The following is a 22446-nucleotide window of genomic DNA, read 5'->3' on the forward strand; positions in this document are numbered from 1 at the left end:
GGATGTTCATTTTAACATTTCAAAGTGTACTAAAAACGCTTTTAATTTTGTGGAATTTCCACGTTTTCCTTAATGCCAAAAATTGTATGTGGTGAGATGTCTTAAGCAGTATGTCCATGTGACTAAAGATGTGAGAACATCAGCCCTGTAGTTATTAATAGCTTTGTGTACACCATTTGCTCCAGTAACATCAACTATGTCGATTAGGTGGGTTAAAAGAGAGGATCTGGCCGAAATGGATACAGCTCACTTTGTGTCATTCAGCTATGGCTTATAAAGCATTTTGGGTGAGGGTTGGTTGGAGGACATCCTGAACTATGCATATTGGTCCTGGGTAGCAACTTTTAAGACATTTTATTGTACCAGCGCTTTTTATCAAGAAAGGGCCGATAAGATGGATCGGGTCATGTGGGACTCCCAAAGGATGGGGGCCTTAGGCATTTATTAACAAGAACAGTCACATAGGAAAATACACAAAGGAAAATCCACACGGGAAGAGATTCACTGTACAAACCATGAAGGTTTATTTAAAGTTTAGAATCATTACAGGAGGCAAAAATAGTTATTTGATATTTAACCGTTAATATATGTTTAAAATGCAAATAAATGAAAATTGTAGAGGCTTATAGACAGACATGAAGCCTGCATACTTTAAAGGCAAATATAAATTCTGAAAAATCTCTAAGTATTGAGATGAAGACAGACTAATGTGCAGTTGGTCTCTAGGAAAAGACAAAAGAGTGTGGCTCACATTCCAAATATAGTGTGGTATATACCTTTTGAAACTGAAAAACTGCACTGTCAACATTTTGTGAAACAAATGATACATCAGAACATCTGATGGTAAATCAGAAAGTACATCACATGGAAAATAAGCCCAACATCCTGCATGAATTAAGAGCAATACCGTTTACCCTAAAAACTAGTGAATAGCAAAGAATGGCACATCTGAAATGACATATGCAGCCTCCATTAGCCAGACAAATTACCTTGTAAAGATACAGCTGTGCAGAGGAGAGCTCCATCCTCCAGGACACCAGGAACACAAAAATAATATAATTTATTTTACATTCATGTTAAACACACTACACTTAATTATTAATTTGCAATTCACTTCTACAATCGTAAACCTGTACAGCATGCGTCAATGAGAATTAATATGCTTTTACCATGCATAATTTGATCCTCCGCCTTGAAAAAAAATTGTAGATTATCCTAGCCAGTTGTGAAGAAGAGTCCTGATTTTATTAAAGACAAGGAGGTGAATATTTTCCTACTGCTGTGAGATATCCTCCCCAAAAGTGATGTTTGATGTATCTTTTTTGGTAATCCTCATGCTGTTTTCAACCAATCAAACCTCAAACTGAGATGGCAGGATCAAGAAGGCATGGAAAAGACTGTTCTTTTGGCACTTTGACAGACATTTCAACATGGTATCTGTAAATAAATGTAGAACTTGATGTGGCTATTACTGGGATTTAGTTTTGTTATTTCAGTTTTTAAGGTTTACAAAAAAAATCTGAGCTGCATGGCAGATCAAGAAAAGAGGAAGCTAAATGTGGAATGCCCCTATTTATACTGATCAGGGAGCGTTCCTTTTTTATTTCTTGTATAGAAAAAATTGAATGATGGGAAAGGTAGTGCTTTAAAGATGCTTTGATAAACAGTAAGAAAAAAGACACATAATCATGGCGGGCAATTCATCAAAACACTAGGGGTGGTGGAAATTCCATTACATTCCCTTTGATTTTAATCACATCACAAGAAGTGACATCATATGACCCTGGACCTTGATTTTTTCCAGGAAGGCATGTCACATGACCCTAATATCACAACAATTGGCATAGCTGAAGCATCATAATAACTGCATGATTAGAACAACAACATAACACTGACAAATGTCTATTTTGGATACTACCTATATTAGGGTGCTGACTTGATCTTTGAACGTTCTGGGGCATAATGCTTGCCCTAAACTGTAGTCATTGAGCCAAACAAGTAAACCAGTCCTCTTCAAAGGGGGAGAAAACTTTGAAAAGAAAGGAGTGAAATAGTGCATTTTAGGATTTAGATCTATTTTATTTAAGGGTCAAGTGATACAGAGCTACCCACCTACATCCAGAGGCCGGTGGTGATTTTAGAGATATGCAGTGTACGCATGCATCGCAGAAAGTTAGAGAAGGGAGGATAGAGGTGGAGAAGGATGAGATAGGAGGGGTTTAGATCAGGGAGGAGGTGGCATTCGGGCTTGCGATGATGTCAAAGCATACAGGGGTGAGCTCAAGTGGTCCTGTGTGCATCAGGTTCATCTGCTAAGGTAAAATGCAATATTCACAAATATCGGGGGCAAGACAGTTCCCGAAATTCATCAGACAGGTACTTGAGGCAGGGTTGCCACATCTGATCAAAGAGGAGGAGGTGATGTGTAGCCACTGCTGTCAACTTCTCCATCCCCAATAAGTCCCATAATATATGTAGCCAGTCCAAGTGTGTAGGTATGGCATCTGTACCCCATCTAGTAAGACTAATCTGTTTAGCCGCTCCCAATGCTAGAGTGATAATTTTGCCTCTATTGGACCGTAACAGGTAGGTGAGGAGGTTAGGGAGACCCAAAAGGCTATAGCTAGGAAACCTGGGAATATCTGTTGCAAATATAGTGTTTACTGCTTCCAAGACCCCTTCCCAGAAAGACCCCAGTTTGGGGCCTTGCCATAAGAGATGGGTAAGGGTACCCTGATGTACAAAATGATGGCAACAGTTTCCACCGCCCGTGGGGTTACAGGCGGCGACCCTGGCAGGGGTCAGGTACCAACAGTGGGCTATCTTCAGGAGCATTCTTTTACTAGTAGTGTTAAGAGCCGAGGTTCGTGAGCGATGTAGGATGTCATTCCATTCTCTGTCTGTGAAAGGGCGCCCACATTCCCCCTCCCATCTGGCCCCTGTGAGTGATTTTATGGTATCTGAGGTATAACCAAAAAGTCATAGAGGTCGGACAGGAGTTTCTTGTCAGTGGAGCGTGTGAGGAGCCACTTCTCAAAGGGTGTAAGTATCCTACTAGCGTTTGGCCGAATCCAGGGTTGAGTCACCCTATGTGCAACTCTCAGGTACTGCCATCTTGCTGTGTCAGGAAGGATATAGTACAACTGCAATGTAGGGAAGTCCATGAGCCCCTCAGCATCAAACAAGTCCTTCACTCATTTACAGATGGCCTACTGCCAGGCCATAAACGACGAACCCCGTGGCGGCGGGTGGGAAGTCCAGGTTACCTATCAGTGGTGTCTGAGGGGCTATTGGTGTAGAGAGGTCGTGCTTCAGTTGTACCTTGTCCTAAAACCCAAACTGTGGTCCTCACTACTGGTGAGATATAGACACCGGCTGGCCTATGAGGATTTGGTAGGCAGAGTATCTTCTAAATATGGATGGCCGCAATCGCCTGGTCTATGAAACACCAGTGTTTCTCCGTATGAGTGCGAGACCATTCCACAATATACCTCGGACCTCCTGGTCAGAGACCTAGCTCTCCGCCCCAGCAGCTACGCTGTTGTGCCGCTGCCCCTTTCACCTCTGTAAGGTAGGTTTGCGAGGCCCGTAGTTCGGGGATCCTCCGATTAACTGCTTGCGCTCCGAGGCAGTGCGCTAGCATAGTATTTATGGCGTATTCTAAGCAAGGCATATTCCGCCTTCCCCATGTCCAATGCCCACAATTGTTTCCATGCAGCTGTCAATTGACGGCAGACTGCTATCGAACCAGACTGGGCCTGAGCGAACACTAGTTCCATAACTTGCGACTCCATCTGGTGTTGTTGAGGCCGCCTCTCCCTATTGTAGCCCGTGGCCAGGGCAATAAATTGGCCTCTGTTCACGACTTTCAACATCTCTCACAATGTGGAAACAGAGATGTCAGGCGTTTCATTGGCTTCCAAGAAGGTGGTTATGGCTGTCAGGGTGTCTGCTCGTATTTGGACATAAGTGAGGAGCTTTACATTAAATCACCAACCAGGAGGAGTCCATGAACTTCCACCGGGGTTCAACAGTAGGACAATTGGGGAGTGGTCAGAGAGAGCTGCCTCTCCAATGTCCACCAAGACTGTACCTCGAGTCAAACCAAGGGGACATGAGGAAATAGTCAAACCGCGCATATGTCTGGTGGGCAGCCGAGAAGAAAGTGTAGTCCAAAGTCGTGGGGTGCTTAGGCCTTCATATATCTGTTAGTCATTCTCCCAACCAATAGTCTAGTGCCTAGTGTGAGTCCCCCGACCTGGCCCACCCTCAAAGTAGATCTGTCCCTCTGTGTTTCCTTTGTGATAATGAAGTCCCCACTCACCACCAGTTCCTTGTCTGGCGAGGTCAGCAGTCAGTCTAATGAGTCCCTAAAGAAAGCTTTCTGACGTTCATTGGGTGCGTTGACCGTGGCTACAGTGTACCTGGTTCCCTGTATTAAAAACATTAAATGCTATGAGTCTGCCCGGGATCTCCACAAAGACCAGCTCCACCCGCCCTGGAAAATGGGGAGCGAAGAGAATCGCCATCCTAGCCCTTTCAGACACCCTTGATCAGAGATATTGGCGGTCGAACCAGCAAGAGCATAGCCGTCGCCAGTCAATCTGAAGCAAATGGGTTTCCTGCAACATACAGATGTCACATTAAGTGTACTTATGGAAGGAGAGGAGAGCCAAGCACTTAGCAGGTGCATTAAGGCCCCGAACATTGAAGCTTAGTATAGATAGTACCATTGAGACCCATGTAGTGGGTTTTACGCTACACCTTCATAGAAGCAACGCGCCAGGCCTCCTAGGGGAGGTGTGCAGGGGTTTCATGAATAAAGGAAGGAAAAAGAGCGAGGGGAAATAGAAAAACATAAGATAGAGATGAGAAACAGTATATCAGGAACTTTCCCAAACTGAGGACAACAGAAATCGAGGAGAAGGGTCCATGTCGTAGGCGATCACAACTGGAACTCTGCTGGTGAAGCAGCGGTCTTGTAGCAGAGGAGGTTCGGTGCCAGAGTGTCCGTGGCCGCGGCCACCAATAGGGCCGAGGAGGGTTTGTAAACTTATGCGAGGAAGCACAATACCTGGCAGTGGTCACCGGGCCGCCCCCCCCCCGCTGAAGCTGCTGGAGTAGTCGGGAACGTTCCTCACAGCTGTCCGCTTCTGATGATTTGCTCAATGTTTTCTTCTTCCATCTGATGAAGCGCCGTGAGTTGGGGCTCACGGACAATGAATCCCGCATCGGCGTGGCCATGTGTGCGGCGGACTGCAGGGCTGGCATGTCAGGAAACGCCTGGGCATCCTCAAGGGTGCGTATCATACGTTTTTTTTCCTGCCATACAAACTGGAGGCGGAAGGGAGGGCCCCATTTACATCTAATGTTCTGGGCCTGGAGGAAATCGTTCAGAGGCCTGAGAGCCTTCTGGCGCTGTAGTGTTAGCGGGGAAAAGTCATGGTAGAGCCCCAGCCTAAGGCCCTCAAAGTCGTTTATTTTCAGGTACCGGACAGCTGCCATAATGACATCTTTCTGCCGGTAATAATGAAGGCAAGTAAGTATGTCCTGGGGTTGGCCTGGCAAATTGGCTGTCCGTCCAGCATAATGCGTGCGATCTAGAACGATCTCTTGATCCCGCAGGGAGGGAGCCACATGCTTGAAAAGACAAATGACAAACTCATCAATGCTGCCCAGAATAACCTGCGACGGGGCCCCTTTGATTTTTATATTGGATCGACTGGACCTATTCTCAAGGTCTTTGAGTTGATATCATAGTTCCAAGTTCTGGTCATGCAGTTCCAATCTCGGTTGCAATATCCGAGATTGAGCCCTGCAAAGTCATCTCGCAAAGTCCCAATCAGTTGTTCCAGGAATGCTTTGGTGATGGGAGATTCGTCTCGGGCCATGTCTCCTACTCGAGTGTCATCCACAGATAACTCTGGTGCTTCGATCTCAAGTGCTGTGTTTGTTTTCTCAGCAGCAGTATTACCAAATATGTCCTTCACTGAAGGGTCTTTTTTCACCATGCTGTGAAAAGACGTGACTGGACTTCAAAGCGGTCACAGTGTGTGTAAGCCACCACACCATCATGTTGGAGACCCTCAACACCAGTCGGGTAGTACCCTGCAGAAGTGTCTCAAGAACCCACAGGCAGACAGATTCACAGCGACCACAACGGTGCAGCCTCCAGGATATCCATCAAGGGGAGCACCACTCCCAGGGAGCAGCTTGCACACCATCAAACACTAAATGTAAATTTGTGGACTGCCGAACCCTGTTGCAGAGTGAAGAACCCTCTCACAGCTCCACAGAAACCTCTATTGGGCGTCCGTCTAAGGTGGCCCTGTGTTGCACCCCGCCGCTGCTAGGGCCCCAAGAAGGAAGTAGCAAGGGAGGTCTTCCCGGCACCCCTGCACAGGTGCCGCCACCAACAGAAAACCAAAATGAGAAGGGGGGGACCACCGAGACAGGCCGGCCCACCACCGATGGGCCGCAGAAGGTCACAAGTACTGACCCTCATCTTGCGCCCCCTGCTGTAAGTGAGCAGAAAGCAGCCTCGCAGTCAGGGCCGCCAGCATGAGTGACCCACGTCCCTCTCCAAGGCACCACGGGGCCTGGCGAACTCAACTGTACTGCCGCATGTGCCGTTCAGTTGCCCGCAAGCCACGCGTATGGCTTCGAGGGAACCGCACACCAGGGGCAGGCAATGGCCGGGAGGAGTGGACAACGCCGTGCCGACTGCAATACGGGCCTGGCCCACAGCGGGGGTGGCTCAGATCAGTCCGGGAGGCTGCAAGGTCTGGAGCAGGCAGCAACCACAAGCCCGCATCTCGGGAATCCTAGGCTGCAGCAACGCATCCCCCCTCCCCTCCCCGGGTGCTTATACTGGTCACTCACCCATAGGAGGCTCGGAGGCACCATCCTCCACGGAGTGAAAGTCGCCGGACAGGCTGGCCAGGGGCAGCACTCCATTGCCCAGCTCCCGACCGCCGATCCCTCTCAGGCATGACCCTCTCGTTGCTCCGGGGTGCCTCAAAGCTACAAACGGGGATGGCTCACTCTCCTCCGCACGTCGTAAAACTTCCAGGAGAGAGGCACGTATGTCCCACAGGTGGATCGGGATGGATGCGGCATCAAGAATACTCCTTTGCGGCTGCTGCAGCTCGGGGCCTGTAAATCCAGTGGAGCTCCGAGAGATGCAACTTACTTGGTCACCATCTTGGACATGCCCCTGAAATAGTGCATTTTATATGACAATTTTCACATAACTTTTTTAAAATGCCACATACAATGAAAGTGCAAAAACAACAGTTGATGGACAGAATGCAGAACAATGTCATACATTCGCCCCAGTACAGAGATCTGGGCCGAAAACCATCGTTTTTTGCTCACCAGGCCGTTCCAGTTTGAACCCAGCCATATGCAAATCAGTCTTGACCCTTTGCCTCATGGGAACAGTCCAGCCCGAACTGCCAAGCCAGGTCCTCCCTGGACTGAAAACAAGCATCCTAGGACCGGTTTCTGGGTTTCACCCCTCTTCAGCCAGGATAGCTTGATTCCAGTGGCATGGAGAGCACGGGACCCACGTCTGGGCATACCCTTCCCACTCGGGGTGACATTGCAAAAACCACAGTTGATGGACAGAATGCAGAACAATGTCATACATTCACCCCAGTACAGAGATCTGGGCCTAAATCCATCGTTTTTTTGCTCACCATGCCGTTCCAGTTTGAACCCAGCCATATGCAAATCAGTCTTGACCCTGTGCCTCATGGGAACAGTCCAGCCCGAACTGCCAAGCCAGGTCCTCCCTGGACTGGAAAGAAGCATCCTAGGACCGGTTTCGGGGTTTCGCCCCTCTTCAGCCAGGATAGCTTGATTCCAGTGGCATGGAGAACACTGGACCCACCGGTCCTGGGATGCTTGTTTCCAGTCCAGGGAGGACCTGGCTTGGCAGTTCGGGCTGGACTGTTCCCATGAGGCACAGGGTCAAGACTGATTTGCATATGACTGGGTTCAAACTGGAACGGCATGGTGAGCAAAAAAATGATGGATTTAGGCCCAGATCTCTGTACTGGGGTGAATGTATGACATTGTTCTGCATTCTGTCCATCAACTGTTGTTTTTACATACAATGAAAGGGCACTCAATAAATATTCAAAATCTTTCATGCTGAGCCAAGCCAAAGAAACCTAACGTTCCCAAGGAGTTGGCTCCATTTATTTTTGAAAATGTGCTATGGGTGATCCCATATGTGTAAAAATACCTCAGTTGTACCAGGGCCAGCATTTTGTCATGGGGTGCCCAAATATTCCATGGGAGGCCTATTTTATCAAAAATGGCATAAAATATGCCTGTGTCAGAATTTTACATTTTATGCTACCCATGTACCAATGGTGACCCTGATGTCAAAAACGACCTCAGAATGTCTGAGCCAGCATTTTGTCATGGTTGTCATCATTCCGTATGCCAGGTTATCCACCTTTATGCCAAGAATTATCTCCATTGTGCTAGTGCCAGCAATTTGCCACTGGTGCCCAAATGCCAAGAATTTCCTCAAGTATGTCAGAATGTTTACACCAGTGCCCAATATGCCAGGAATTACCCCTGGTATACCAGTATTTACCAATGGTGTCCTTTATGCCAAGAATTAGCCCCAGTGTGCCAGTATTTTGTGACAGGTGTCTGTCATGCTAAGAATTGCCACAAGTGGCAGTATTATGCCCTGGGTGTCTCTATCAGACAATATTTACCTTCACTATGCCAGAGTCCACGACAAACTTGCAAGCATCACATCACATTGTCGCCCGCACTCACTCACTCACACTCTTTCACTCATTCATTCTCACAATCTCTTACACTACCTTACACTCATTCTTATTCATTCTCACTTACTCACTTGCATTCACTCTTAATCTCACTCAATCCTTCTCACTCACACATATTTACTAATATGCACTCACACAATATCTCTCACCATCAGTCACTGATTCTCACAGAATGTCACTCATCACATACACATCTTCGCACATAGAGACACACATGCTCACACGTACAAGAGCTCTCTCTAACATAAGCCCATTCTCACCCACAAGCACTCACACAAAATACATTTAAAACCACTTTGACTTACCACACCTACCACCAATGTTCCTGTTTCTGCAAAGTGTACTCCATTTTTATTGCACTAATAGGGAAAATAATAGTATTCACAATTAGTATAATGAAATATAGGCAGAAAATAAAGAACGCAGAGCCACACCTGTGTTCTTGGCACTGATTTTGCTACCTCTGAGGCCAAGGGTCAGAAAATCAGTGCCAGGGGTGACATGGGGCACCCCTAAACGACGTCCATGTGCATAATACTCACCTCCTTGTCTTTAATAAAATCAGTACTCTCCTTTACAACTGGCTACGAGAATCTGCAATTATCCTTCTTAAAGAATTGTCAAATGTTGGCATGTATGGAAACGACTTCCATGTTAAGGTTTCCTGCTACTCCTAGTGCACACTATGAATAAGTCTATCCATTGGGTGACCACATGATGCCTTGTGATACAAGAGGTTTGCAAAATCCAAGGTTTTATTACTGTAACAAACCTTTGAACAACGAGAACAGGCCTGGTAAATGGGTGTAGAAACAAAAACAACGACTAATAGATTCATGTGTGACAAAGAGCAAACAGTGACGTCACTCAAAAGAAGAATTGTCCGTCTCTATAACACAAGTAAAAACAAGAAATTGCATATGCGGTTCGTTCTCAAAAGTAAATATATAATTAGCACCGGACTAGCTTGTGGGACTATATGCTTCAAGAATATAAATTAGAATGAAATACAAAATTAAGCTACCGCAACCCACTCTCGCACCCCCCCCCCCCCCCCCCCCCCCCAAATAACACTGACACTAAAGTATGCTTTATGCTCATGAGTCGGCCAACCTACTTCATTTTCCCCCTCTTACTTGTGGGCTTGCTCTTATTTCCGTGAACATAGTCATCATAGTAACGGGCGACTGTATCACTCGCAGAGCGGTCGTGACGACATCATCAGTCCTCTGTGATGGTGGCTCCGGTATTAGCCCCGCCCCCCGGCGCACCATAGCTGCTTCATGGGTGCCCGCCAGGGTTACGTCCCTGTCGCGCTCTCTCGGATCCAGTGCAGGGCCGGGAACAAATAAGAAGGTATGTGTGGATAGAGATTAAGTAACGCGCAAGTATGACATAATGGGTGAACGCTTTTTTGGGAGAGGAGAATTTATGACTGTGTGATCTCATTGGCTTTTATCCTGCTTGGCCCTTTGGGAGTTGTAGTTTACTTCAAATTGAGGCATTCTAAAGTTTCCCCACAAACAGGTCCTGCAGAAAGCTATGGTTCTAAATCAGTATAAGTAGCAAATACGTTTTAAGATCTCCAGGGTATGCTCGGAGCTGTGGTTCAGAGACGATGTTCTGCAAATCCATCCTTGAAAACACCTGTGTATGCAGCTGTCAAGTGGCTCAATGTTCTGTGGGACATCTTCAGCAAGCCCTGGCTTTCGAACACTCTCTTGATCGCTGCCCAAAGAAAGATAGTGAGGCAGTGTCAAAGCTCGGATTGCCATCTTTGCCAGAGAAAAATACCGCCCACCTGTTCACGTTTTAAGATTTTACAGAGGCCCTGACGTGATTTTTAAGTATACATTTATATGAAATCTTCAGTATTCATTTTTTGACATGGCCTTTCGGTCATTGTTTACTTTAATTATCAGCCAGTGATCATTAAGGCAGCATTTCAACACATTTTTAAGTGTTTTCTTCTTACATTTAAAGTTTAAAGTATGTACTGATAAGGGAAAAAATACTGACTTTAGGTGCTTTTCCACATTTTTGTACAGTCATACAGTTATACCATTTGAACACAAGTTGGTCGCACACTGCTCGTCACACCAGCAAGTTGCCCCAAAGGACTGTGGTGAATGTAGTGGCGACGGCGGGTACGCCTATGCCACGATGTGTAAAAAGAAAACAGTATGTGTTGCATTTAGCCATCCCTGGACACGTGTTTCGAGGTAGTTGCCTCTCGTCAGCAGGGAGCAGGACAGTGTAACGGGGTGCCGAGTGGACTGCCAAAATGTAATTAAAACAGGTCAAATACCTCTCATGGCGCGCAGGTGCAGAACCAGGGCTCGTCAGCCCATTAGCTCACGGGAGCCGTAATAATTTGAACACAAGTTGGTCGCACACTGCTCGTCACACCAGCAAGTTGCCCCAAAGGACTGTGGTGAATGTAGTGGCGACGGCGGGTACGCCTATGCCACGATGTGTAAAAAGAAAACAGTATGTGTTGCATTTAGCCATCCCTGGACACGTGTTTCGAGGTAGTTGCCTCTCGTCAGCAGGGAGCAGGACAGTGTAACGGGGTGCCGAGTGAACTGCCAAAATGTAATTAAAACAGGTCAAATACTTCTCATGGCGCGCAGGTGCAGAACCAGGGCTCGTCAGCCCATTAGCTCACGGGAGCCGTACAGTTATACCAGTCAAGCCGATAAAAAACACAGCCAGGTGGCAACTCTAGCCTCAGCTAATTCTTCATCTGAGTTTGTTTAGACCATCTTTATAACCTGCAATCCCACCCGTTATGAGTGTGCATGCATCAGTGACAAATAACCGTGAAGGATCTGGGTGGCACACTACTACTTACTTCTGAAAAAATAGTTAAAAAAAAGAAACAATAATGCTCCGGTTGCTTACTGGTAATCTTCATTACTCTGAGTCTAAGCCTTACGTGCCACAGTCATTACATAATGAGCAATAGCTCCTGTGGACAGACTGTCAAAGCATAAGTTAGCGTGCTAGTTTTCCATTCCCCAAAGATGAACTATTCCCTCCCTCTAATTGGTATAAAAAGAAGTCACCCTCTTGTATATCCTTTTTAAATAACAAAACCTCCAATTATCTGATTTGGTACCCTTCCTGGGCTGGAGGGATGAGGAACTAGATTGTGGCGAGGAAAACTTGGACTTGGAGAACTGGAGTCTACTGAAAAGGAACTGTTTCTGGCCGTTTTGCTGTCAGTATCTCCCTGGTGGGACTCAGAGTCCCTGGGAGCACCGCAACTTCACGCGACCCAGCTGAAGCAGGGGGGAGGAGACCTCCTGAAGCGCTTATAGCGCCGTCACTCATCCCACGCGAGGGACTGTTTCTGGACGCTTTGCTGTCAGTATCTCCCTGGTGGGACTTGGAGTCCCAGGGAGCACCACATCTTCACGCGACCCAGCTGAAGCAGGGGGGAGAACCCCTCCTGTAGCACTCATAGCGCCATCACTGTTCCCGAGGCACAGGACGTGCCCGGGCAAATCCCAGGCCCGTCCTGCACCTGTCTTCGACTGGAGGAGGCTGGGCTGGGCTGCGCCTGGTCTCTTGGTTTGACGCTGTGGATGCCAACCCACCCCTTTGTCTACTAGTGGTAAAGGTTGCTGGTTCAATAGTAAATGGTGAAATTAAGTCTTCGAATGTCCATACACAAGGGCTTGGAGACTGTACGGCACAATTGGCTGAGCTGCTTGCTCTTATTCTAGCTCTTGAGTTTGCAGATCCTGATGTGAATACTCTTATTGTGTGTGATTCTTACTACTGTGTTCCATCTTTAAATGACAACTTATTCTTTTGGTCTCATAATGATTATCGAGACTCTAAAGGCTGAGCAATAAAGCATAAAACGCTCTGGGCTCGAGTGGCGTAGCTTAAAAGACTTCTGCCACTCGTACAAGTTATTCATACTGTTGGCCATCAGCGTGTGGGAGCGCCTGCTGTTGGTAATTATTTGGCTGACGAGGCAGCCAAATCTGCAGTAGCCACGTGTTCCGTTGCAGCAGTTACAAGATCCATGATAAAGATAGATAATGACATTTTGGCAGCTATAGCTGCTACGAAGGATGGAATTGCTTATCCACAGGGATTCCCTTCGAAGTATTCTTATCTTATAGCTCCCGAACAAGTTCCTTATGCTACAATTCTGTCAGTTGGGTATCGGCTGATTCCCAACAGGCTTCCTTTGATCACAGCCCACTTGAGGGCATGGCTTCTGCACATGCCGGGGTGTCTGCGTCTGTCTCTAGTTTACAGCAACGTTATTGGTGGCGTGGTTTATATAAACAAACCTGTAATTATGTGCTTTCATGTGACATTTGTCAACAAATCAAACCGTCTACGGTTTCACGACCACCACAAACACAGCTATATATATAAAATCAGACGTTTGGCTGTGTATATCTTGATCACTGCGGTCCACAGACTTCTGATACTGCATATAAATATATTTTTGTTGCAGTTGATTTGTGCACTAGGTTCCTATGGGTTTAGCCACAACGCTGCACTGACGCTCAAAATATCTTTAGAGTGTCTTTGGCGGGATGTTTGCCTGTGGCACCTTCCATTCTAACCAAAGTTCAGCGTTTTCCTCTGAGGCGTACAAGGATGCAATGAAGTCTTTGGGGGTGCTGGTGCAGTTTTCGTCTCCATACAGGCCTGAGGGCAATTCTATTATGGAGCAAATGAACCATGACTAAAGCAATCTTTGACAGCTAGAGTCTTAAGTACTGGCAGGAACTGGCTGGCCCATTTGTATGGAGTTCAACGTGCACTCAATTATCTCCCTAGAAGATCTCTAGGTGGGCGGACCCCATACGAGATGCTCTTTGGCATTAAAATGTTTGTGCCAGACCTTGATGGTCTAGACGTTGTGGCGGCTGCTGCAATCTTTTAATTAGATAAGCATTCTACTATGTTACAGGACCTACAAAAGACCTGTGACAGCTTCACAACAGAACATATACACTCATCCAATAACATGGTGATGCTGATTCCTGTTGCCGTCTGGCTTCCTAAAATTGGAGATCCGGTACGACAAAAGCTGGAGAACAAAAAAGAATTTAGTCCCTCTTATCGTGCACCAGTCCCAGTACTTGGATTGAAGGGTACTCCGACAGTAATACTACCGCCTTTGTCTGGTTACAAAGAAAACACATACATTTCAGTAGACAATAGCAAGCTACATCGTCTGGCTGATTCTGAATAGTGTAACTCCTGCTGTTTCGTGCACTGCTATTTCTTTGAATCCGGTGCTTTTGGTCTCTTCGACTACTCCCTGTGTTGGTGAGGGTGAAATGGGAACGAAAGTTGACCTTTTGCCTGTTCTGCCTTCATCCTCTTCCAACGCAGACGTCGAGCATGCTTATCCTGCGGATAAGTCCCACATTGAAGTGCCGACAGTCCTCTACAACATCAAGCTGATGCTGCGCTGCCTCGGTTAATGAACGTGGGAGCAAGTGGTTAATTTGGTGACTGTACAAGCTTCTCTTAAGACTCTTCCTCCTCGTCTTCCTCTTTGGCACTTCCACTGACAAAAACAAGTATTTTCATCTCTTGGTTCAAAAAGACTTAATTGGTCCCGCCCTGGACCTACATCTGGTTGGTACTTATCCTCATTTTACTCTTCATGTTGATTGGATTTGTGACAGTATTTATCTTGCTCATCAATGGTCATTATTTGCCAGAATGCTCTGCTGTAAAGTTGGTTGATGGTATTCTGCCCCCCCATACATCGTCCCATATCATAAAACGTGATCAAGCCCTTGTGAACATTTCCGCTTTCCCGGTTGCAGATGGCATAGTTTGGGATAAAGTGGCATTCAAAATCCATGGTCCGACGGAGGTCCTCAATATACCATACGTGTTTCTCGTTTCCTTAGGAGATGTGATAACACAGGACATACATTCTGATGATTGGGATGTACAAGCAGTACATTCATTGTTTTCAGATTTGAGGTATTATGCTGCTTTGATGCTGAAGATTTGTATTCAAATACTGCCTATTATACTGATTTATTCTGTTATCAACATTATGGCCACCATTTCTTGCACAAAACAAACATGTTAAGATCTACTTTTAATTAAACGCAGTGGGAACATTGTCCAACTCCCTTACAGGGAAGCTCAAAAACACTAAGAAATAAGTTTACCTATTTCACTGATTACAACACGTCCAATCCAGACTCCTACTTCTTTACATTGAAATTGCCATCTCAATCTAAATTTATCTTGACACACACAAAGTTAATATATTCATATTCTTTTAGAACTGAATTGGCCATACAGGGTTATGAACACTTGAAAGATACCATTGATTTAAAATCGATCTGGGGCACTAAGATTTGGCAGGTCCAGGGAACCTAAACTTTGCATCGTGCTTGCCTCATTCCAACTCAAATAATATTTTTAATGATACGGTGCACCTAACTACTTGTTACGGCCTGGCTACTGCCAACAATGTGAATACTCCTTCTATTCCGTCATTGGCTGAGTATGATAATTGGTGTAAACACACCAATTATACAATACAAGCTCTGTTTCAAAATGACAGTCTCAATATCTCTGATGTTGGCCCTACAGGGTGATTGTTGTGGCAAACCAATTCTAATGCTTGTCAACTACGTTTTTATAATGCGACAACCAGTTTCACACATGCTGGACCTGATCCTCGATACCCACATTCACATTTGGTTACCACATATTCAGTGGGAAAATTGTGTCAACAATGGTTGGAACACTCCACTCTGTTGTCAGTTAAACAACACCTGTCACTCTTGTCAAGCAACATCAATTTGGCTGATTTTCTCATGGGTCCTAGGGTTCCCAGATCAAAAAGATTCATCTACGCTGCTTATAATGAAATATGTAAATTATCTGAGATGGAGGCAGAGTTCCGTCTGCACCAAATTGACAAAGCAAAGTTAGAGAAGGTACTTTCAGTAGTGGACAATAGCATAAATATGCTGTCTTCCCGCATTTATACTTTAGACCTGGGCGGAACACTAGAAAGTAACAAAAACCTCTTCCGCGATCCATGGAGTTCCGCAAGCGGCAGAGTGAGGTAAGTCCTGCTGCTCGCGCTGATTTTTAGTGCCAGGCATTTGTCTCGCGCTCTAAAATCCGCACAAATGGTACCATGCGCGGTACAAGAGGGCACAGCTTCTTTCTGCCATTCTGCTTGAGCGGCAGCTTCCTCAATGCAAGTAGCAGGTTTCTCAAAGCAAGCGGTAGTGACCTGCCGTGACCACCTGCGTTGGGAAATCTCACCAGGAGGTGGTCTTGTGTTGGATTTTCCTTGCTTGTGCTTGCTGACATAACTTTGGTGAGCTGCGAGAGAGGAAAAACTGTGCTCCGCACCACTACCCAGAGGTTTTTTGGAACTCCGCACTCTACACAGAGCGTGGAGTGGGAAAAACTCCACAAGCGGATCGGAGTTTACTGCCCAGGCCTACTCCTAACAGACTTTCCAAGGCCCCAGGACCTGCCACTAAGGGACCTAGTTCCTACAAGTTTGGGTCCACTTGAGGGAGAGCTGAACATCTGTGCTGTGCAGACATTGAACAATTCATGTTCCATAGCCCACAGATGCCTGGCTGCGCCCTTCCTGCCCCTTAGAGGGTCTCTGGCTCAACTGGTTTCCAAATCTCATTTAACCCCCTAATCAGTTCCGAAACGTTGGTAATGCGTCTGGCAAATCTAACAGTTTGTCCTGGCAGGCACATTGGGACCTGTCATACATCTTTTCAGGCACACCAGGACCTGTCATATCTCTTTTGGAGTCCTTGGTATCCTTATCCAAGGAGGTCACCATCTTTGCATCCAACTCAAGTGTGGCAATCACTTTGCCCTCAATAGAGAGTCTAAGGCACTTTGCCTGAAAGCAGTTCCTGACCAACCTTTCAATGGATCTGTTCTCGATGTAGAAGTCCCTGTAGGCTAAGGTTCCTGCTCAGCTGAGAGAAGGTACTTGATGTTGCTAGGAGAATTGGGCAACTAACTAATGAGATTTTTTCTTACCCCTCCTCGAGGGATGCCAGTATCTTGCTCTTTTGGACCCTTGATCTGGGTCCCCAGACGTGTCAACTTCTGTGTCTTCAGCCCTCTGATTAGAACGAGCATCCTGTACTTTATCGTTACTCCAGGGGAAGGCATGCCTGTGGGCCTCGGTATCTCCTCCAAAGGATCTTGGTACACGTCTTCCATCGTTTGGAGCTCCCTTGAATCTCTCTGGCTCTAGTGGGGACCTGACTAGTACTCAACAAGTTCTATGAGGCTGGGCTGTGGGATTCTGCAATTGGTTCCAGCTGTCTTTACAGCATTTCCGCATATTTCTTCAGTGTAACATGGATGCAAAATCCAGGGCCTCACTCTAGGGCTTATGCTCTTCCGCCACATATTCAGCTTGCATATTGTATCAGTGATCCATCATGGTAAATAGACCTAGGTATATATCTGTCCTTATATATCAGTTATATCAATTGCACTAGCAGTATCAACATAACAACTACTACCCCTCCCCTATTCAAGGGGGAAAGGTTTGTAAATACCTAAACTCCACTCCACTCCAAATCCTTGTTTCACAACATAGAAATGTTTAACGACAAAATCCATGATTTGAGTTCAGCATGCCTTGGCCCTTTCACCTACACAGGGCCGGTTTAGCGCCAGTGGCGCCCGGTGCGACAATGTTTGTTGGTGCCCCCAATGACCTCCTTTGTTACGGATTCCCTACCACCCTTTAACAGTGTTTCTCAAGTCTCCATAACCACTCTCTCTCACATGCATTTCTTTTGTTTTTAGCACCACTCATGCCAGTGTAGAGTGTCCGAGCACTTTACATCACACACACCTTACACAGATACAATACATCGTATGTGTGTGAATCAGTGTATAGGAAATGTTACAGAAGACAGAGGACCACAAGGTGTAGGAGTCACATGTCATCCCTACTGGTAGGCAGTATAGTTTGTGTGCTTGGTCTGGAGAAGCACAAACTCAGAATTTAAAGCGTAACACCATGGTTGGGGATCTCTTTAATAATAAGAATTGATTCCTACTCACATATTTTGTTTGCGACATTTGGATAATGGAAGACCTGGTAAAGAAACATAACGTTCTAATCTATACCTTGCTGTCTGCATGCAGCTCTTTGATGACAGTTAATAGCTCACTGTCTATGTTAGGATTTTAACTTATAAACTGCAAGTAACATAAGGTTCTCTTTGACAAAAGCAGTAACCCACTGAACTATTTACATTGTATGCACTTCTGTAATTTGCATGGTGCATGTTCTTTGCAGCAGGCATATTAACCCTCTGCTCTACCTTGTGATACGTCAAAACTTCCCACTTGATAAAACTCCAATATCTCTCCAGCAGACCCATTAATCACCAGAGTTATCTTGACATTTTTATTGTTGCCTGGAAATTGCTGGAGGCAAAGAAGCTGCATCAGGGGCTTTTACATACAAAATATATTTGAAAACACAGCACCCCCCAAAGTCAGAGCCTGGTGCCATGGTACTGGTAGAACTGCCCTAGAGCTGGCCCTACACCCACAACACGGCCCTCAAGCAGTGTATGGGTACAAAAAAATGGACGGCACACGCCCCGCCTTCACAAGTTCCCCCAGACATCTAGTACATGGAGGGACTCCTCATCCCCGTGCCAGCTCACTGCCCTGTTCATTCATTGGATGGCTCAAGCTGAGTGGGGAAGAACTTAAGCCTGACAACCAGGATGTGGTAATACAATGCTACATCCCAGTGACTGCTGATAAACTTCAAAACGCTCAGTCGCTGACCCTTCCCTGCTAGAGGAAAACATAAAGCCTTGAGGTATGGACAGTGAGTAGGGCCTGTAGAGGGAATAAGAGATGCACAGCTATAACAGTAAGGTCCCCATTACAAGTTCAGCGCTAGATTCCAATTCCTGAGCAAATGCTTGTTTGCACAGATGCTGCTGTCAGTGTGACAGAAAATACAACGCGTTCATTTAATAGAAGCAGTATGTTATGATGAAAGTATTAAAATTGAAGGAGATATAAGGCAGTGTGTCTCAGCTGCCACCAGAAGCAAAGAAACAGGATGATGGAAGGGCTCAAGCGTTTTTGTGGGGCTACTGTTGTATTGCTTGGTCTACTGAAACATGAGATATGTAGTTTCAGCCCTTGAGTTTTGAGATTTTGATGATTACTTTAGATTGTTTTTATTCTGGCTGCTATCCATAGTCAATGTTGTAAAGAAGGTTTTGAAATAATAATTCTTGCCTCAGGGTACTGTCATAGAGCTGGACAAGCACATATTTTGTAGTTCACTCTCATTTTGTGCAAAAATGGAGTCAGAGAGAGAGAAAATAAATTCTCTGGTGGCCAATATATATCTCATTCGTTTCTTCTAAGCAGCATAAGATGGGGCTTCCCAGAGCTCAGGTTGGATGTAGGTTCATATTCTGGTGCCTGGTTTTGATTTTAGCATTTTTTAAAGCGCTTGGTTTCACCGCCGGTGTGTCCCCACGCTAGGATTAGGACTCTAGAAAGATAGCCAAAAGAGAAACGGTGCGTGGGCTAGAGAGAACCTGAGCACAGATGCAGATCTAGGTATTCCTTTTTAGAGATGGGAACAACCTGCACTAGAGAAGACTTGGTTGAGAGTTTTTTCTTAAAACCTTTAAAGCTTTAGTGCCCTCTCTCCCTTGCCTCTTGAATTTCTGTTTTCCTATAGTATGTTTATATCTGTTCAGGGTTGTTAGGGGGCTGTCAGGTAGGGCGTTTCATGCTGTTCTGAGACTTCATCTACTTTCTATTGGGGGCATATTCAAAGGTCTCCTAGTATTGGTGAGATATGTTATATTTCCTTCATATGTGTAACTACTCTGAAGCTGACTTTAAAACTACTTGAGATTCCTGTACAATGCAGAGTTCAAATCTGTGTGATAGCTTAATAATACTGTTAGCTGGGTGGGCTGTAGTTCAGAGTCCAAATAGTGGAAAATGACACAAAGATAAAGGAACAAATCTAGCTTTGGGACCTTCATTTATAAATTTTGTAGAGCGAAAATGTTCTGATATTTACTATTGACCACTGAAATGTAGACAAGAGAGAACATTTACCTAGGATACGCACTTAATTCATACATTGTATCACAAACCTGATTCTTAAATTCCAAATGTCTATTGGTAGTGCTGTCCCTTCTGAAGATACTGACTTCTCTCACATTTTGGTTCCTTCTGCAGGGTACATCAACACACAGGTTCCTAAAGCGAGAGATGACATGTAAGAACTCTTCACAATCGTTTGGCTCCAAGAGCAGAGTTGGCTTGGATAAGGTAATCCCATGAGACCACGGACTCCCGCTGCACCTTCGTCTTCTGTGTCCATGGGAGTGTTGAAACCGGCTTACATTGAAATTGCGTGCCCTGCATAGTGGTCCACCAGTGTCCAGTACTTTTTAGGTCTCGCCTACGCAGCGCGCATGCGGGCATAGGCAAAAGACCTTTAGCTATCGCTTCGGCTTTTCAGCCAAAACGTGCACGCATTCCATTGCCTTCAATGGCAACGCGTGCACATCTGGCGATTCACTTGTGGGAGCGAGTGGCGCCATATGGTAGCAATTATCGCTCCTGGCGCTTTCACTTTTGCCGACACTTTTGTTTTTACTTTTAGCGCGGGCGTGCTTATTTTTCTTTGATTCGGTCATCGCAACGGAAAAACGCACGTTTTCTTATTTTTTATAAAGCTTAATTTTGGTGAATACATTTTGAACATCGTATTTCATTGCATTGATTGTTTCCAGCAATGATTCGGGGAATTCTTTTCTCTTCCGTATAACACCACCAGTAGGTGGTAGCAAATTAAAAATATTTTTAAAAATGCATGTTTATTCAAGTATGGGGATAATTCCAATGGCAAAATGCATTATTGCACGGCACACCAAGCATTTTCTGTTTTTTCCAAGTGGGCCCGTACAAAGAGCCAGGCAACTTTCACATATCATGTGGCTGTTCCGCATGTCTCACGAGGGGTCTTCCTACTAAGACCATCTCTGTAATAGCCTCGCTTTTCATGTAGACAAGCGGTACAGCCGTTTCTTCTTTTGGGCAGTGGGTACAGAAGTTTCTTTTAATCAAGGGAATAGCCATTTCTTCTTTTGACCAGGGCTGTCAGACGTTATTTCTTTGATCAGATGGAGCAACATTTCTCAATAGTTTCTTCCAGACTTCCTCTTTCAGTGCCTTCAGCTCGCTTCAGAACTTCAAAAGGCATCAGCGTTCAGGGAGGAAGAAAACAGAGACATTTTTATTTTTAATATAGAGGCTATGGTGCCTTTACTCTTTGAGCACAGTTCTTTGTGTCTGATCTAACACTTATCCAGTTATAACCACGAGAAGCGCCCCTCTTTGTTTTGGGAGTGGCATAATCATTTCTGTTTTGGAAGTGTGGTACCTCTCTCGATTGCGTTGCACTTCCTCTTCCCTTTGTACAAGTATGTTCTTTGGTTTGTGAGCTGTATCTGAGTCTCAGTATTGTTACTGCTTTCTCTGGTTCAGTGGCTGCAACTGCTTCTTTACATTGGCAGCGCATGCTCTCACTTGGACAATCGGAGTACAGCAGCTTACACCTTTGTTCTTTGGTGGGAAGGAACTTCTCTTCTTTAGAACAATGCTTTCTCTCTTTAACCTACACTTTAGCTTTTCGAAGAATGACTTGATTAGTTGAGGGGCCTCAACATTCTCTCTGGTTTGTTAAGAACTGAAACTCCCTCTGTGTTGCTTGTGAGCGGATCCACACTTACCTTCCTCCCACTTCGAGCTGCACTGTTGAGGCCACTGCCTGTGTTCCAAGAGCTTGTGGACACCTCTGTCTGAGTCAGCATAAGGTAGCAGGTCAAGTCTTTCTGTGCAGGCTTGCCCCATTATTTCCATCGGTAGAAAGACAGGTCAATTATTCTCCGTGCATAATATCATCACGAAAAGACTGCTTGGTACACATGTAGATCACAGGTCTCCAACTTCTGTCTTGAGAGGTTTGTGATGATCATAAGTAACTAACATATGCATAACATTTTTTACAATATTTACCACATCGGACAAGGTTATTAGATAGTCATTTTCAATAAGCTCAAACACTTCCTGCCAGGCTTTTGAGCGACTCTGCTGCCCTGTGGGGGTGCGGTGGCGGCGGCCGCGTGTGCGTGTGCGCGCCCGCCAATGGCTTCGCTAGCAGTCACTTCAAGGGTCTGCAGTTTACTGATGCGGTCTCCTGCCATATTCATGAGGCAAAACTGCTAAGGTTGACAGATATTGAACTACCTGTAGCTCTAAATCTACAGGTCAGAAAGTACTGGTGTAGATAGATCGCACTTCACATTAGGATGTCTAGAACCACAGTACCTCCCACCATTACCTACATGTAAAAGCATGATCCCTCTATAGCACATGCATTTGTTTTCCATTTGACCGTCCTAAATGCTGCTTCCTGTGCGAGAGTGACACATTTCCTGGGTATCTCTGGAGTATAGCAAGAAAACGATAAAAACAAGCATTGGCATAGCCAATAGGTCTCGCCTTTGGGACCTTATAAGTGTTTTAGCCATGCAACAGTTGATGTTGT

General features: G+C 45.6%; 2 protein-coding genes across 2 annotated transcripts in view; one reads left to right on the top strand and one right to left on the bottom strand.

Annotated features, from left to right (window-relative positions):
* TMEM205 (transmembrane protein 205) overlaps nt 1–10022 on the bottom strand; it is a 133966-nt gene extending 123944 nt beyond the window's left edge. Inside the window, exons 1-2 of the mRNA XM_085600535.1 lie at nt 9950–10022; nt 990–1026 (exon numbers count right to left, since the gene is read on the bottom strand). The gene's annotated coding sequence lies outside the window, so the exon portion shown is untranslated. The remainder of the gene's footprint in view (nt 1–989; nt 1027–9949) is intronic.
* CCDC159 (coiled-coil domain containing 159) overlaps nt 10022–22446 on the top strand; it is a 144671-nt gene continuing 132246 nt past the window's right edge. Inside the window, exons 1-2 of the mRNA XM_085600529.1 lie at nt 10022–10169; nt 20070–20162. Of these exons, the coding sequence (XP_085456655.1) occupies nt 20103–20162 (60 nt within the window). The 5' untranslated portion in view covers nt 10022–10169; nt 20070–20102. The remainder of the gene's footprint in view (nt 10170–20069; nt 20163–22446) is intronic.

Source organism: Triturus cristatus, chromosome 4_2, assembly GCF_964204655.1.
Source record: "Triturus cristatus chromosome 4_2, aTriCri1.1, whole genome shotgun sequence".
In the NCBI taxonomy this organism is placed as follows: Eukaryota; Metazoa; Chordata; class Amphibia; order Caudata; family Salamandridae; genus Triturus; species Triturus cristatus.